Genomic DNA, 18,986 nt, shown 5'->3' on the forward strand with positions numbered 1-18,986 from the left:
GCAGGATGTCTCCTTCGGTTGCGCAGATTTTGACTACTTCTGAAGGAATTAGGCATTTGCCTTTCTGTGCCTTCTTCCCTAAGCCTATTGCAGCATTTGGAAACTCATATGAGTCTAGGTTCTACAGGGTTAATAGAACCAAGGTCACTTTATTGCTTGATTTCATACATTTCAGAGCAGCGATGGCTGCTCTTTTCTGCTGCACTGGTTCATCCTAAATTACTAAAGAAGCAATTGTGATGTGTGCACTGGCACAAACTATATCTGTTATACTTCCTTTGACAAATGATGGGCAAACACAGTAGATAGTATTCAGCTTTAGGCACTGAATGCATTAAAACACTTGCGATCAGGCTCATTTAGTGTTCCCTGCTAAATCTGAGTGTAACTCCCCAAGCTATATTCATTTTGCCACTTGGTATTCTCCTGTTTTGGGTTTAGTGCAAATAAGTATACAATACCTTGTGAAACCTTGTTTTCTGCTTTTATTCAAGTTTGTTCCAACTAGCCCATGGCTGGTTTGAATATTTCATGTTATTTATGCTGTGTGATATGGTTTTACTGCGTCAAATCCCATCACTCTAAATGCATGGCAAAAATTTATATTATCAGAGTTCCTGCACAATATTTTCGCAAAACAATATCAGAGAACGACCCTTAACTAGTCCCTGTATGTGAGTTAGGCCGTGCTTGCAGAACAGTATGTGTAAGATTGACGGATGGCGGTGAGCTTGGATTTTCTCTAGCACTTGTTCATTATTCTTGAGGAAGACATTAACATCTTCTGCTGAGTTCTAATTTGTAGACCAAGACCTATTGGATTCTGATAGCAGATGAGAATATACATATGCACTGTCTCATCTTTGCAACCCTATTAAAAAATAAATATATATATATTCATCCATCACCAATGCCACTTCAGGATTTACCCTGTGCATTGAGTATTACTGCCAAGGAAAACAAAATAATGTTATTATATAGTAAAGCGACATGACTCAAAAAGAAATGCAAAATTTCCTAGCTTTCAGAAAGAAAAGTTGAAATTCTGTTAAGGACACGGAGGCGAGGATTATGCTCAACTTTCTAACCTAACAAACTTTCAGCAGTGTTCAACAACAAACTACCTTTCCCATGAAACCAATGGGAAGGAAATACAGAAAAACAATGTAGCATCGAATCAGATATGTAGGAAGTTGGCTCTGTATATACTATCTCATAGTGAGAGATAGTGTGCACAGAGTCCAAGGGTTCCCCTTAGAGGTTGATAGTGGCACAGTTAGATAATACTAATGCTTTATTTTGTGGTTCTGATGTCGAGCAGTAGGCTTATCAGAGGGTAGTGTTAAGTATTTGTTGTACACACCCAGGCATTAAATGAGAACACACACTCAAAGACTTAACTCCAGGCCAATAGGTTTTTATATAGAAAAATATTATTTTATTAATTTATTTTAGAACCACAAGATTCTGAATTTAAATAAGTACATACATTATAAGGTACTTCACACAGGTAAGTATGGAACTTTGAATTAAAACAGTAATGTACACAGTTTTGGAAAAAATGGCAAATAGCTATTTTAAAAGTGGACACTGCAAAAATCTACAGTTCCTGGGGGAGGTAAGTATTGGGTAGTTTCTCAGGTAAGTAAAGCACTCTCAAGTTCAGTCTCTTGGGCATAGGCAGCCCACCGTTGGGAGTTAAAGTCAACCTTAAACACTCAGCACCAGCAACTGAGGACCGGCCAGGTGCAGAGGTCAAACTAGGGCCCAAATAACATAGGCATCTATGGGACACGGTGGTATCTCTGGCGATACAGGCGGGGCACAGGGGGGCTTCTCGGGCCAGCCTCCGACTAGGTGAGGATGAGGGTCGCCTGCTGGTCACTCCTGCACCGGTGGTTGGTTCCTCTCGGTCCTGGGGGTTGCGGGTAAAGTGCTTCTTCCAGGCGTTGGGTTCCTTTGTTACATGGCAGTCGCGGTCATGGGAGCCTCTGGATCCTCTCTGCAGGTGTCGCTGTGGGGGTGCGGGGAGGTCGACTCAGGGTGTCCACGTCGTTGGAGTCGCCTGGGGGTCCTCTCTGTGGTGTTGGTTCTTCTGGACACGAGCCGGGGTCATCGGGTGCAGAGTGTGAAGACTCACGCTTCCGGAGTGAGGCTGGAGTCTTCTTTGGAGATGGTATCTTTGTTGCAGTTTTGGGCAGAGCTGGGAGTCGCCTGGGGGTCCTCTCTGTGGTGTTGGTTCTTCTGGACATAAGCCGGGGTCATCGGGTGCAGAGTGTGAAGACTCACGCTTCCGGAGTGAGGCTGGAGTCTTCTTTGGAGATGGTATCTTTGTTGCAGTTTTGGGCAGAGCCGCTGTCCTCTGGAGGTTCTTGGTCCATTAGGTGCAGGTCTGTCCTCTGAGTCCTCAGAGGTCGCTGGCCCCGCTGGATGCGTCGCTGTGCAGGTTCTCGGAGTCTGGAGACAGGTCGTTAGGGCTGGGGCCAAGTCATTTATCGTCTCCATGGTCTCTGCGGGGCTTTCACATCAGCAGTCCTTCTTTCTTCAGGTTGCAGGAATCTGATATCCTGGGTTCAGGGTCACCCCTAAATACTAAATTTAGGTGTGAATTTAGGTCAGGGGGGCAGTAGCCAAAGGCTACTGTACTTGAGGGTGACTACACCGTCTTTGAGCTTCCTCCCTGTGGGGAGGGGGGCACATCCCTTATCCTATTGGGAGGAATCCTTCAAAACAAGATGGAGGATTTCCTAAGGCAGGGGTCACCTCAGCTCAGGGCACCTTAGTGGCTGTCCTGACTGGTGGGTGACTCCTCACTGTTTTTCACTGATGGCAGTGTGGGATTTATTAAAAAATCCACACAGAGGGCATCTTAGAGATGCCCCTGTATGTTAGCCAAACTGCTAGTGTAGTACTCACCAGTCTGTGCCAGCCTACCACTTTCAGACAAGTTTCTGACCACATAGGGTGAGTTCCTTTGTGCACTCTGTGGTCAGGAACAAAGCCTATCCTGAGTGGAGGTGCTTCACACCTCCCCCTGCAGGAACTGTAACGCCTGGTGGTGAGCCTCAAAGACTGAAGCCTCGTGTTACAGTGCCCCAGGGCACTCCAGCTAGTGGAGATGCCGCCCCCCGGACAAAGCCCCACTATTGGCGGCAAGTCCAGTGAGAAAATTAGGGAAAACAGGGAGGAGTGACCACCCCAGCCAGGACCACCCCTAAGGTCTCCAAAGCTGAGGTGACACCCTTCCTGCAGAATCCTTCATCTTGGTTTGGAGGACAGGGACCAATAGGGAAAGGACTGTGCCCCCCTCCCCAAAGGGAGTGGACACAAGGAGGGTGTAGCCACCCTCAGGGACAGTAGCCATTAGCCAATGCCCTCTGAACCCTAACACACCCGTAAATCTAGGATTTAGGTGCCTCCCTGAGCCCAGCTCACCAGATTACTGCTGACCTACAAGAAGGAGGACCGCTAAGCTGAAACCCCCAGCAGAGAAAAAGGAAGACAACTGCTTTGGCCCCAGCCAGACCTGCCCGTCTCCGGCTTCAAAGAGCCTGCAAAAAGACCAGCAACGCGTCCAGCGGGCCCATTGAACTCTGCCAACTCCAGAGGACTGCCCTGCACCCAAAAGGACCAAGAACTCCTGAGGACAGCAGCTCTGTCTGAAAAAATCTAAAACCGAAAGCTCCCACCTCACTCCGGATGCGTGAGCCCTGTTCACCCTACGCCCACTGCCTGTGTCCAAGTGGCCCACCCAGCAAGAGAGGGTCCCCAGGCGATTGCGAGCAAGTGCCCACCCAGGGTTGACCTCTCCACGACGACGCCTGCAGAGGGAATCCCGAAGAACCCCCATGACCGCAAAGCTCTGGACAAAGATATCCAATGCATAAGAAAACACTGCACCCGCAACCCCCAGACTTTGGAGAAACCGACGTTCAGTCCCTCAAAATTCATCAGTCGGCCCTCCTTCATGTCCAACTGGTGGTGTGCCCAAGACACCCCCCGGACCTCGCCTGCAGCCTCTGAGTGACCCCCAGGGTCTCCTCATAAACCCGGCATTGGAAACCCGATATCCTGTTTGCACCCTGCACCAGGTCCCCCATGCCGCTGAGGGTGTGTGTTTGGTGCTTACTTGTGGTTCTTCCAGTGCTCTTCTAATCCTCCCCTGGTCTGCCCTCCGAGCCGCGGGTACTTACCTGCTGGCTGACTGGATTCCGAGTACCCCCTGTCTCCATAGGAGCCTACATTAATTTTGGTCAACTTTGACCTCTGCACCCTGCCTGCCCCATGTTGTTGGTGGTGGGTGTTTGGGGTAACTTGAAGTCCAACCGGTGGGCTTCCTAAAACCCTGAGACTGAAACTGTAAGTGTTGTACTTACCTGCAAAACCATCTAACATTTCTCCCCCCCAGGACCTGTTCTGAAAATTGCACTGTCCATTTTTTAAATAGCTTTTTGCCAATAACTTGAAAACTGTAGTACTTACCTATTTCAAACAAAGTACAACTTGAATCTTGTGGTTCTAAAAATAAACTAAGAAAATATATTTTTGCAATATAAAAACAATTGGCCTGCAGTTGTCATTGAGTGTGTGCTTCTTCTATTTTCTGTGTGTACAACAAATGCTTTGCACTACCCTCAGATGAGCCTAACTGCTGGACCACCCTACCACAAAATAGAGCATTTGTCTACTTTGGTCTAAGTTAAGCCTCTGGGGAACCCCTGTATTCTGTGCACACTATTTATCACTTTGATATAGTATATACAGAGCCAGCTTCCTACAGTTAGACAATTCTAATGATCATGGCAAAGAGAGGGAAAGCGTAATCCGTCTCCTTCGAACAATCTTGCATGAATGCGTCCATTGCTAAAGCTAGGAGATCTGGCTTCCAACTAAAGTATCTTGGAAGTTGATTGTCCAAGTGGGGAGGCAAAAAGGTTTATCGAAAAAGGGCTCCAACGAAAGTGTAATTAAGCGAAAACCAGAGGATCCAGTTGCCACAAACTCATGTCTGGTCATTCTTGTGAGCACCAATCTGCAATTTGGTTGGATACTCCTGGGAGATGTTCCGCCACGACAGATCAGTTGTTGTTGAGGCAATACGTCCAAAATTCTTTGGCTGGGTCCGCCAAGATGTTCCACCTGGAAACCCTGAGATGATTTATATAGCGCCCTGCTGAGACGCTATCCATCTTGAGTAGCATGCAGCAGCTTGCTTTCTCCTTGGTCCAGCATTGGACTGTGAAAGAGCCAGTCATGAGAGATTGTTCTTCCGCAGACCATTTTCCCCCTTTGAACGACTCTCCACACAGGGCTTCCCAATCAGATTTGCTGATTTCCGATTCAATAATGAGATCTGCATCTGAGCCAAAAATGGCTCCTCCATTCCAGGCCTCCATGTGGGATAACCACAATCTCATTTCGATCCTGACTTCTTTCAGACGGACCTGCTCCGAGTACTGGAGACCTTTACGCAAGTGGAAGGCATTGAGCCTCTGAAGAGCCCTGTGGTGTAAGGACCCCAAAAACATCTCTTGAACTGAGGATATGAGAAGCACCACTATACTTACCACCCTGGCATAAAGAAGAGGAGGGCTTGGAGAGAGTCTTTTTCAACTCTCTGTGGATTTTGTTATCTTCCCGGAAGGCAAGCTGAGGGTCCTGTCCGTTGAGTTGATGACAAAAACCCAGGAGGTGATCTGCCTGGAATGGACCAAGACAGATTTCTTGCTATTGATGAGGAAGCCCTGACTCTCTAAAAGATCTATCGTCAATTGCAGCTGATCCCGTAACTTGGACGGGCATTGATGCATAAGAAGGACGTTGTCTAAATATATTATTGGGCGAAGCCCCTGAGCCCTCAGGCGTTCAGCCACAGGTTTCAAGACCTTGGTTAAACACCAAAGGGCCAAGGCCAGACTGAAGAGAAGGATTTTGAATTTGTAGGTGGATCTGCACCATTGGAATTGTAAGAATCATCGGTCTGGGGGAAAGATGAGACACCTTGTCACACTAACCTCCCCATTGTGACACCTAGGCCCTGGCTGCAGATCCCTGCCTCCTTCAGAAGTGGACCTGCTTTATTTGTTCCCTCATGAAATTGATCCAAAAGACGATGGGGGTTCTTGTATTGATCCAAATATCAGAGTCAAGCACAAGGGGAGAAATATATGCTTACAGTAAAGGCAGTCATCTGCTGTGTTTCGTTATAACTGGCCTGATCGTCATGCCCTTAGCATTAATGCCAAAAACATGGGTTGATATGCAAATAATAAAGATTAAAAAATGATTTAGTTCCTCTCTTATTTCACATCTTACTTAATGTTGTATTCGCCCAAGAGAGTTAGCTGTTTCATCATGCTGTTTTTTGTGCATTGTATTACTCTTGCATAGTGCACACTTTGATGTGTGCCAGGTGTTTCTGAGGGGCTTTGATTGAGAGCACTGGTGCTGAGACTGAAGCCAAAGCAAAGTGCCTGTCATTGTGTAGGCGTCTCTGCAGAGCTCACAAAAACAGTGGTCACGTATTCCAGTTACAATTAAAATTAAGTGTGAATGTGTGTGAAGGGGGTGCACAGAGGTCAAGATATTTAGAAGGCGAAAACGAGAGGAAATAAAGTGCTTAAATGTGAATGAGTGCAGTGTATGTATGGGGTGGTAAAATGAGGGAGATGCGAGGAAGCGCAGAAAGGCAAGAGTGATGAAGAGGAGGGAAGAGGTTGAAAATGTTCAGATGGATGAGGTGTGAAGAGAAAAAGGGCAAACATATTTTAAATACAGAACACATAACACAAGGCACTACTCCTTCCACAGGCCTCAATATTATTTAATTAATGTCTCACAATTTCAGGATTAAAACATTTCCAATGTTAAATATTTATAACTAATCATTGTTGTGACTCATTTATCTAAAAGAGCTAACAACCAGTGACAAAGCCAACAACACTGACAGGTTTTAGGTATATGTCAGTTGTTGTGTTATATTTCTGGATCCAATAACATCTCAGAGAGAAACCAAAATACAAGCCAAGCGGCACACTATGGGAATCACAGAAATATATTTTGCATGTTCCCTTTTAGGGAGTCCCCACGATTGCAGCCAACAACAGTGGGTGCTTCCTGATGCCTGATTATAGCATGTTCTTCCAAAGGTGTTGCCACATGCAGTGCAAGACACTGGGTAAGCACACTTTAAAGGGGCTAAAGTTCTTGCAGTGTACAATTCGTACATTAAGGTCAAGAAACATATTAATGCAGTAAGATATGGAGCAGTTTTTACTGTGTTTAATGTTTCAAGACTATACATTGCCACTGCTTTATAAACCTTGCTTTCTCTCTCTAAATGTACTTTCTTTTAAATGCACCATTTGTCAATCTTTTTTCAGTTATTTTCGTGGGAGGAGGACCCACCCTGGACCCTATGTTTGTCCATTGAGTTGCTCACCTCACTCGCTACATAAGTCATACCCAGACTTTTATGCCCCACCACTTTCAAATGTCTCCAGCTAACACTGCCAGGGTTGGAGTAGGAAAGGGGCAATAGCTTCCTTGCAGAGCAGATTGTCCACCACCAGATCCTTTGGATACCTTTGAGCCTCGGAGAACATTAGAGGACATGAGCGCTAAACTGGGGACCTGTATAATTCAATTTGGAATCCCTGTACTGTTTGGAACACCGAGGCCTCTGAGGTAATGGCCTGCCTGTTGTGCAAAAAGAGAGCTAGATGACCCCCCACTTGAAAACATGAACGGAATTTGACACTCCCCAGACTGAGATCCTTGGAATTGTCCCCTGGAGGAGCCTCTGGTGCCCATATTCATTGGCCCCTTGTGGTAGGGAAGAAGTCTCCTGGTTGGAACTGTTCTTGGCCTTTACAGAATCCTTGTCCCCTTGGAGACCCTTGGTAGTAGAAACAGCTGGCCGAGCACTCTCTGACACGGCCAGCCCCAACAAAAAGGCGTGGGTGAAAGACTTACTTTATGGAGGTCTGTGGCTTATTTAGTGAGGTAAAAGTAGCAACAAACTTGCTGAATTCCTGCACAAAGAGTTCCCCAAACAACTTCCTTGACTCACCACGCTTGCCTAAGTAGAGGCAAGGTACCCCAATTTCGGGTCCACCTTGATTAGAAGGGACCAGCACCGTTCCGTAGAGAGTGCACAATTGGCATTGCCGAAGAAGATAATGGCCCACCCTGAGATAGCTTCAGGGGATAGGGTGTTGCCTGAGGCTTTAGCCTCCTCTGCCAATTCCAAACTTTTTGTCAGGTGACCTATGATTTCTAGTTTATCCTGACAGGCCTTCCACAACCTGCCTATGCCCTTCTTGGGGTCGCAGGTGAATTTCTGAAGGAAGGTGGCCATACTTTTGTCAATGTTTGGGGTGGCAGGGACTTTGCCGGCAAGGGAGGGCCTTGGGTGGTCAGCCCAGAGCTTGGCACGAACCTCTTTCTCTAGAGGTTTCCTGAGCCGGCTGGAGACGTATTTGCCAACCTTGTCCTAGAGGAACCATTCTATGGACCTGGGGTGAACCAGTTCTTTGGGGTTCAGCATAACAGAGTTATCCCTCGCACCTAGGGAATCTGAGGGGTGCAAGCATAGCAAGAGGCGCGGGTCGCCTGGGTCTGGAGGGACCAGCTTCATCAGCGGAATTCCTAAGGGAATCCTTGTCTTCCCCATTAGCTGAGCGAAAAGGGGCTGAAGTAGGTCTCTGGGCGCGTGAGGCATACGCCAAGGTTTCTACGCTTGAGTGAGTAGGGTGCTCTAAAGATGCTTTTGTGAGCTAGTCAAAGGGTGTGAGGTCCACTGAGGTTTCCAACTTGCGTTTGGGGGGTCGTGGTGCCTGGTGTTTGAACTCTAGAAAGGAACCTTTGTAAAGGGGGACTAGAGATATATTGAGTGGAACGGGGCAGGAGTAGGTCATTTGCAGCAGGCTTAGCTCTGGAGGTTCAATGGCGGAGGCTACCGCTTGATGGATGGATGGAGGCATCCATTGCCTGACAGGCTTTATCATCTGTGGGGAAGACCGAAATGGTCGTCTCCTGTATATATTTCCCGTCTTCCTGGTTTTGCATGATTGCCAGGGATAAAATACCTCCCACTAAGTAACCCGCAGGGAGTTTCAAGATTACGGGGAAGCCCGTCTGTATGTGAGGCACAATTTTAATACTGGTGGCAGACCATGTAGAATTTTGGGTGAGCAGAGCACTGGTATTATAGAGTGCAGATCAAGAATGAGCTGTGTACTCTTTCAAGTCAACTGAGTCGTTACCGCTTGGGCCCCAGCCTCTGAAGCAGCATAGCGTGCAATGCGCGAGTGACAACTGGGTAATGTGCTTATACCGACGCGTATCGGGCGTCCGCCGCTTCCTTAAGTTAAATATTGACCCTGCCGATGCAGGGCGTCAGGCTTCCATGCGGCTCGGGGCAGCTAGTGGTAGGAAGGCTCTAGAGTGGGAGGCTTGTCAGTGGACGGAGATGTGCTCTTGTAACTAAGCGGTGCGCAGAGCGTGCCGATTGCCTGCCCTATAGTGGGCTGCCAGCCTCGCTGCAGGACGCAGTCCCCTAGCTGCAAATGGAGCAGATAGACTAATACTCGCCTTCAGCCCTGGCATAGAGTTCACACTGCACCTGCAGCTTTTTCTTGTTTGTGCACTCTGAAATGCCTCAAGGGGACAACAGAGTTAGCTTCTGCTATTTCTGCAACAGTTGTATGTCAGTATAAGGTATATTATTATATGTCTGTTTGGTTTCGGATTGTCACATAGACGCCATATACTGCTGCTTAACAAAAACATCTATGGCATGACAGACACTTCTGTTTGCCAGAGAATAAAATGATGGCAGCATTAGCAAGCACAGTATATTTGTTATGGGATACTAACCCCTATCTACTTTCTTGATTTTTTTAAATAGCCCAGCCTCAGGCTGCAACCCCTGAAATAGTTTGCACGCTAGGGTGTTCTTTCACACTTTTCGCCCACGAGCAGTTCACTATTTCATTAATAGTCCCAGATCACAGTACCACTTCACTTTATTTTTCCATGCCTCTGGGATTGCGAATCAGGAGTACTCTGAGCTGTGACCATCAGTTCAATAGCCGGGTAAACGTGAAATGTAATATTATTTTTTTTAACCCAAACGTCTCCTGACCTTAAAAGATGACACAATGAAGGTATGTCATAACAGTATGATTTATTTCATCCCAAAATGAACAAAATGTATTCTTTATAACCGTGAGAAGTGTCAGAAGTAATGTCACCACGCAATGTTTTCTTATTTTAGGTCCGTTATAAAATGATATCGAGATTGGCCAGGCTCATCTAAGCATGACTTTTAAAGCTTGCAGATCCAGGGAAAGGACATTGTTTGTCAGGACAAGTTTTGCTCTTGAAAGTAAAAACCACAGTCTGTCCTTCCAGTAGCTGGTAGGGCTTCCATCAGAGTTGGTCGGTGGGGCTAGTGATAAACCACTATTGAAACTTTATAGGTCAAGACACGAGAGAAAATCTTCTTGACATACTTATTCTGCCGAGAGGAATAAGAGTTTTCCGCATGAGACACCATCTTCTTCACATAGGTATTCTTCTGAGGAGAATAAAAAGGAAAGGGTTTTCCAAACTTTGGTGGGATACTGAAGCAAGTGCTGGAAATTTTTAAAAACGAGTTGTTGACTTGGTCCCGGCTGTTGGGTTATTTAGGTTGAGGTGTCTGGTTTCTGTCACCACCACTGTTCCAGCTGCTCAAGCATCACAGTCCTTAAACATGGTAAGTTGCACACATTAAGGAAAATTAAACAACTAATGAGTTTCCTTAACTATAGTGGCCGTTCTGTAGTGCTTATCTGGGGATTGTAGCATGCCACCCTCGCAGAGTTCCTTGAACATGGTAATATTGACTGTAAATGATCTCATAATAACTTACGCACTGGAATGGGAGAGTTGTGGTACTAACGCTGTTGCTCACTTTGCCACCTTTGTGTCGTACATAGTCAGTGACAGATGTAATGGAGCGGAGGTTATGCTCTGCCGTGGTTGAAGTATTCCGATTATATGCCTGTGCCTCCACTTGAGAAGAAAAACTGTGCCAGAAATTGTGCTACCATAATGGAAATCTACTAATGAAAGCATTTTCCTTTTGAAAACAATTCACAAATCCTTCCAAGAACGACCAAAGTAAGATCAACATGGTGCAAGTGGAATAAATAGATCTCTACTTCATATTCGTAATGCTATGTGCATACAACTCTTTAAGATGATTGCACATCATATATAGCTCTAATAAATATTTTTTTCTGTGGATGTAAAACCGCTTGTGAATAGGAGGACAAAAGGGGAGTGAAATGTTCCAAGACTTTAGAGAGACAAATTTAAATTTAGAAAATAATGTAAGCTAAACTGAAACATTTCATTTGTTTTTTTAATGCATTCACCATCTGTCTCCTTTTGGTACTTTTAAGAAGGAACTTATTAGAAATTATGAAAAAAATGTGATTCTTGATATCTAGCCACCTTGATGTCGAAGTGACTGAATTGCACAGTGAATCATCATCACCTTAAAAATCATATACTCAATGTTCATCTCGCAATTTAGAAGGAACGGATCATTGATACTTTTTTTGCACTAACTCGCAACACAAAATGTACCCCCACATTTCTTTTTGCTTTTTTTTTTTTTTAAAGAAGAGATCACATAATGCAAGTAGATGAAATATGCTTTATGTTTGCATTTCCACTTGCCTTGTAGCAACCGTAACTACGGTTCCCCTCTGCATTAGTCCTATGAAATATAAAAAATGGAGATATAACTGTATATTGCCTTCACTACTATTTATTCTTTTGGTGTTGCATAGTGTGCCGAAATGTTTACTTGATTTAAAACCGTCACTTACGGGATGGTAGTGATTTTGCTCTGATTGAGAAAAAGGATGTGTAATTGTAAAATAAGTATAATTTTGATTGTGTTATTTCAGGCATTGTTTCACCTTTCAAGCCAATCGTGGACATCAATTATTCATATTCAGGCAAGTATTCTTTTTAACATAAAATATTGAGGTATATAATTTGTAAAAATGGATGTGTAACTTTTACTCAGAATATTAAACTTTGTTTCCGTTTTCCTTTAGCCGTTGAACGAAATAATTTGATGCGATTGTCCCAGAGTATTCCATTTACTCCTGTGCCTCCAAGAGGTAAGAATATTTTGCAAAACTCTGTCCTCAGTAATTTTGTAAAATCGTGTCACTGTAAGTAAAATGGGTTCAAGAATATATCCAAACTTAGTTCTAACTATTGTTTTTACCACCCTGGTTGAGAATATCACTGTAAAATCATATTTCAGTGGTATTATTAAATGATAATTTCAGAACATGTCTGTGACCCCTTGTTGGCATTTGAAGTACTTTACAATTATGAGAATGCCACCAAACCCCAACTCTACCAACTACATGTCATACACTAACTCTAATCCCTATATTATTCAAGACCAGGTTCTTAAGGGGCTGATGTTCGTTTGATTTTAGGCTGTTTCTGACACTTTACTCGATACTTGTGATGCTCCAGCACAAAATTATAATTCTAACATGCTGTTAAGAAACAGCTTGGGAGATAGGGGCAGTGTTCCTTATGGCAGGTACCACATTATGGAATGCTACACTGTCATCCAAGTGGAATCAGACCGTAACATATTCATAAATGTTTTCATAGAGATCTAAGAAAGGTCTCTTTTACTCCAGCAAGTGGAAAACTATGTTTAAATCAGCATTTTGAGTCCCTCGTTTCCACCAGAATGCAAGAAAGACAAAATATCGTGTCTTTTTTTAAATTTGGAAGAAAACGAATGCCTTTATCAGAATAAATGTTCTTTAAACTCCTTAGAAACTACTAAATATGCACTTTAGTAAATTGTAGGTTGTTAGATTTACAGTTCAAACCAAAGATTGGAAAATTTCAGGCACTTAAGAAATGCAGACCAATGTTATCATTGATTAGCCCCAGCAACCAATTAGTGCATTGGCATTTCATCCAGGCCCAGATATCACCTGCCGTGATTCCAAAGAGGAAGAGCTGCTGCCCATTTCCAGGCACCATTCCACAAGATAGAGATAGGCCCCTGCTTCATTTGCAGCAGCCCACACTTTTCTCAACATTTCCGATGGAATAGACTGGAGAGATTTGTTTGAGAGGAAGGTAAGTCCAACCATGGGCTTGTAGGTGTTTGTGGTACCTCAAAACAGCTGTAGGAAGCTGGCGCTGTATATACTGTATAAAAATAAGATATAGTGTGCACAGAGTCCAGGGGTGTCCTAGAGGCTAAAATAGATAATATTAATGCTCTCTTTTGTGGTAGTGTGGTCGAGCAGTTAGGCTTATCAGAGGATAATGCAAAGATTTTGTTGTACACACACACACACACAGTCAATAAATGAGGCACACACTCAGTGACTGACTCCAGGCCAAAGTATTTATATGGGAAAAAATATATTTTGTTTCCAGAACCAAAAGGATCTTGTTGCATGTAAGTACATTTGCAAATAAGTATCAAACATATGTACCAATAGCACTTTGTTTAGATTTGGCAAACTAAACGGTTTACAGGTAATTAACACATTTCACTTTTAAAAGTTGACAGTGCAATTTTCAGAATAGGCGTGGGGGAGGTGAGTGTTAATGCAATTTTGAGTTAAGTACTTTACTTACAGTTTCAGTCTCCGGGGATTAGTATGTCCATTGGTCAGGGTTCAGGATGATCCCAAACTTGCAACACGGGGCCTGCCGGGTGCAGGGTTTAAAGTTGAAGTTAGATTAAAATGGGATCCTATGGAGACTGAGAGCACTCAGAAACAGATCTGCCAGCAGGTACGTACCCGCAACTTCGGAGGGCAGACCTGGGGGGTTTAGGTGAGCACCTAGGGGCCTCAGGTCAGCACCAAACACACCTCTTCAGAGGTACAGGAGCGGCCAGGTGCAGGGTGCAAACACTACGTCGAACTCCCAACACTTTTCAATAGGAGGTCCCTGGCGGGCACAAAGTTGCTGCAGGCTGTGTCTAGGGGCTTTGTTCCAGGAAACCACAGGTTGGACAAGGAGGAGGGCTGCCTGCTGAATGTTGCTGGACCAGTGGATGGATTCCCTAAGGCCAGGGGGCTGCGGGTGCAGGGCTACCTTTAGGCGTCCGGAATCTTCATCCTGTTCTCTGGGATTTAGGCTGCAGGCGTCGTTGTGTTGACCAGGAGGGGTCAACCCGGTGAAGTTGCACAGGACTGGGCAGGGAATTGCTGGTGCTGTACGGAGACACACTGCGATCTGCTTCATATCCTAAGTGGCTGTCCATCGGTCCAGCATTTATGGGACGCTGTGAACCTTAACCTGGCTGACTCAATATTGCTTCCAACCCCGCTGTCATCCTCTCTTATCATACTGCACAACATGGACTCTCTCCTGGCATGATGGCAACGAAGACTGTTACACACGGCACTAGCAACTGCAAAAATATGTATCCTCCGATACTGGAGATCGGTAGCCCCCCCAACCCCGGAGGAATGGATAGTGGCAATGACTTGCATAGCCGCACACAAGAGAGTCATCTATAACCTACAGGACCAGGCTGCCCTATTTAATCAGATATGGGCCCTCTTCCTTGCGGAAACCCCGCCACATCTTGTCTGCCGCAAGCTTCTCTTATTACACGTCCCTTCCCGCCAATGTTTCGGCTGTCTCCTTGGAGAAAGCCTCATCTACCCCCGTGCCCTCCTCCCCTCCGCACACCTCTCTCGTACAGGTACACTACCACCCCGCATTTCCCACATCCCTCCCTCAACATCCCCTCCCCCTCCTTTCCCAGATGATGGGGTTTACTATGGCTGACACTCTGGAGACCTCGCCAACAGCCACATAACACCCCCATGCCCCTCCTCCCCACCCCCAATATGTCCTCTTCTGTTTCTCCGACACCAGCTCCTCTTCTCTCCGTTCCCACTTTTTCTAATGCACTAGTTCTTTGCCCATCAGATTATCTCACAATATAGTACATGATCTGTGGACAGCTCCTCCCGCCCCCTCCCACATCACTTGCATTAACTGCTCCACAGCTATACCGGCCCTCTACTCACCTAGGCCTATAACCGGCTTCTCACTACTTCCCCCGTCCCTCTCTGCCATTCTTAGAAGCGCCGCCTAACCGGTAGACTCAGACACGGTTTTCCCAGCTGCCCTTTGCTGATGATAACCAAGCCCAGCTCTCCATTCCCTTCCGTAAGAAATACTCTTAACCGTGGGTCTCAGTGAAGCACAACTGCAACACAGAACGATAGCTCCTGCCTACACACTGACCATAGATGTGTTGAAGTGACTCCAGACATCCCAATCTTCAGTGCAAAGGGAAACAACACACAGGGGTCTCATAGACCCACGAGGCGAGCGCATCCCAGAGCACGGCTCAACATGGTACAACATTTTATCTTCGGTAGCATAGTACCCCACAGCCTACACCCCTGCTCCCCGTGCTGTTACCCCTCCCCCATTATTCATTCTCTTAATCGGCACTACCTTCTTATTATTATTGCTGTTGAACGTATCTAGCCTAACCCGTTACACATGAGACAGTTTTTACGGCTTCCACAATGTACTGGGACTGAGATCCCTTTTTCTTAAGCACTGTATCATTCCGTGTTATCAACAATAACAAATGATGACACACAACAAAAAAGTCCTTTTGGCGGGTTTCCTCAGGACAAGGCCGCTGTCCTTGAGTTCTTGGCCCTCTGGTGGGCAGGCAGTCCTATGGGGGTTTGGAGAGGTCACTGGTCCTGCTAGATGCATCGCCTTTTGGTTTCAGAGTCCTTGAAGATGCAGACAGGCCGGTAGGGCTGGGGCCAAGTCAGTTGTCGTCTGGGGTCTTCACTGCTGGGGGTTCAGCTTACCAGTCTTTCTTCTTTCTTGTCTTGAGGTCGCCAAGAATCTAGTGATCTAGGTTCAGGGGTGCTGCTAAATACTAGATTTAGGGGCGTTGAAAGGGTCCAGAAAGCAGAAGCCAATGGCTACTGTACTTGAGGGTGGCTGCATCTTTCCTGTCCCCACCCCCTTTGGGGAGGGGGGTTTACTCCTAACCCTATTGGTCCCTGTCCTTTAAACCAAGTTGGAGGTTTCTGCAGGAATGGGGTCACTTCAGCTCTGGACACCTTAGGGGTGGTCCTAGCTAGAGTGGTCACTCCTCCCTGTTTTACCTAATTTTCCCACCAAAATTGGGGTTTTTCTCAGGGGGCGAGCATCTCCACTATCTTGAGTGCCCCGGGGCACTGTAACAGGAGGCCTGAGCCTTTGAGCCTCACCACCAAGTGTTACAGTTCCTGCAGAGGGTGGTGTGAAGCACCTCAACCCAGAGCGGGCTTTGTTTCTGGCCTCTGAGAGCACAAAGGCTTTCACCCCATGAGATCAGAAACCAGACTGGTTAGCCTTACACTAAAGGGCTGGTTAAAATACAGGAAGTATCTCTAAGATGCCCTCTGGATGCATTGTACAATAAATCCATCACTGGCATCAGTGTCGGTGTATTTTGCTGAGAAGTTTGATATCGGACTTCCCATCTTTCAGTGCAGCCATCATGGAGTTGTGGAGTTCTTGATGACAAACCCCCAGCCCATGTACCTAATATGGCCACACTGCACTTAAAATGCCTGTGAATGGACGTAGACACTGTAGGGGCATATTGGTTCTGCAGCTATGCCATGACCCGTGGTATAGTGCACCCTGTCTTGGGGCTGCAAGGCCTCCTAGAGGGGTGACTACCTATGCCACAGGTCGTGGCTGGTGGGCATGGCACCCTCAGAGGTATGTCATGTTGACTTTATCTTTTTGTCCCCACCAGCACGTACAAGCTGCAGTAGCATTGTGCAATGTGGTTGGTGAGGGGTCCCTTAGGATGGCACAATACATGCTGCAGCCCTTAGGGACCCTCCCTGGTCATAGGGCCCTTGATATCCCTGATACATTTTGCAAGGGTCTTATCTGTGTGCCAGGGATGTGCCAATTGTGTGGAAACAATGGTGCAGTTTAGGGAAAGAACATTGCTGCTGGGGCCTGGTTAGCAAGATCCCAGCACACTCTGTCAAGTCAGCATCAAAATCAGGCAAAACGTGGGGGTGGGGGGGGCAACCATGTTAAAATGGGCACTTTACTACAACAGCATATTCTGCCTTCTGTTTGCTTTCTTCCAAATTCTTCTTTCCATTGTTTCTGGATCTCCCAGGACGACATCAGGCTTTAAGATTGATGTTTAAGATGTTATCTGAACAGTATACCAAAATGGATTAGGGTACCTTCTTGGGCCCAAAACAGTGATGGACTCTACCATCAGATTTTCAGAAACTGCCTTCAACATGACATTTTGGTTTACTTAGGTCCAAATATTTGTCTGTTGAAAGTCAATTTGTTAGTCTCTTGGTCTTCAGAATGCAGAATCCAACATGCGTTTTCTATATTTTGTTTAGCTAATTGTAAGTATTGGGAGGACACTGGCAATTCAAAGGTGGCCATTCATTGCCACCTGGCACCAGAAGTCCTCATGAAGCCACAATTTCTGATTGCAGAAAGTGTTTAGACCTTGTGCATCCCTACATGTGACTGGCTGACTGAATGAGTCACAAAGGATACTATTCTTGATGGGGAAAACCTGTGTTTATAAAAGCTTATATATATATATATATATATATATATATATATACACACACACATGCACACACAGAAATGCATTCATCATACATTACTTTTAGATGTTCCCTTTAGTCAGACCATTTGTTCCTATTTGGGTGATCAGCTCCTAGCGCTCCTGACATATTATTATTTTATTCACCACTGTTGGATTTTTCATACTTTGTATTCTTTTCCATAGTTGGATAACATTGCGGAACATATGGAGCAAACATTTGTTGCCAGAGCTTATCCCAACTAAATGTTATATGGTTTCTATGTTCAGCCAGTATGCTAGAAAGGTTCTAAGTACCTCCCTTGAAAACATCCTCCTACATTCAAAGGACATGATGGGAAGAAAGGTCCTTCAGAGTACTTTAACTTCTGCTTGAATATTTAATAGGACTGCATACGTTTTCCACTGCTTTTGTGTACTCTGATATATTTTAAAATGTAGTTCTGTTTTCTTGAGCCGTCCTAGGTAGTTCTTTTCAGATTGACTGTTTCTGTAGTTTGAGTTTCTCCCAGGGCCACCTCCCTTTGCAGGAGGCCTCATACAGTTCTATTTTGGCAGTTTACAGAGTCTGAATTTGTGTATGAACAGCGTAAGACTTAAATAACATGTATTTAGGAGCTGAAAATGATGGGCCTATACTGAAGATTTCTGTGAAAAATGCATCCATTATTATAGTATTCCTGAGTACATGGAACGTTTCCAGATCAACCCCAAATAAACCTAGTACAAATAGTTTTTGATTTATTCAAATGAAGTAGACCCATATCTGATAAGTTATAAAGAAGATCAGAAGGTAAAATATTGCACCCTGACCTACATAACAAAATGACTTGTAACTTTCTATTGATAAATCTCCTAAGTACAGTTCTGTGGATAATGTTAATGCTATCAACATTAAGTGTAGAAGGCACCAATATCTTTGTCAACCAACCTGTTGAGGACACATTTGCTGTTGTCTGTGGAGCATTTCAAGAGACCCTTTGTGTTTAAGGGATCTTTATTACTAACGCGAGACGTTAGAAGGTGCGTTCTCATTGTAGGCCTCTCTCTTTGGAGCCTGTTTCTGGGTCGGCTCTGTGCCTCCCTGAGTTTCTGGGAGCCACGCCTGCCCAATTAAAGGAATTTTACGAGACCATGCACCTCAGCTTTGGGCAGTCCATCCCTGTCAGAGAGCCTAAAGGCCCCACAAGTTTGGATCGGGCCCCTTTGGGTTCTGCGTCAGCGGCTTTGGCCTCGAGGGACACTCAGGTTTCCGGATCCAGTCCGGCATCAATAGTACCTTTGTGACCTT

At 45.4% G+C, this 18,986-nt stretch overlaps 1 protein-coding gene across 1 annotated transcript in view; it reads left to right on the forward strand.

The window, feature by feature from the left end:
* TRPM7 (transient receptor potential cation channel subfamily M member 7) overlaps nucleotides 1–18,986 on the forward strand; it is a 1,269,618-nt gene that overhangs the window by 1,086,971 nt on the left and 163,661 nt on the right. Inside the window, exons 32-33 of the mRNA XM_069222535.1 lie at nucleotides 11,967–12,017; nucleotides 12,120–12,185. Coding sequence (XP_069078636.1) covers nucleotides 11,967–12,017; nucleotides 12,120–12,185 — 117 coding nt within the window. The remainder of the gene's footprint in view (nucleotides 1–11,966; nucleotides 12,018–12,119; nucleotides 12,186–18,986) is intronic.

This window comes from Pleurodeles waltl, chromosome 3_1, assembly GCF_031143425.1.
Source record: "Pleurodeles waltl isolate 20211129_DDA chromosome 3_1, aPleWal1.hap1.20221129, whole genome shotgun sequence".
NCBI classification, from domain to species: domain Eukaryota; kingdom Metazoa; phylum Chordata; class Amphibia; order Caudata; family Salamandridae; genus Pleurodeles; species Pleurodeles waltl.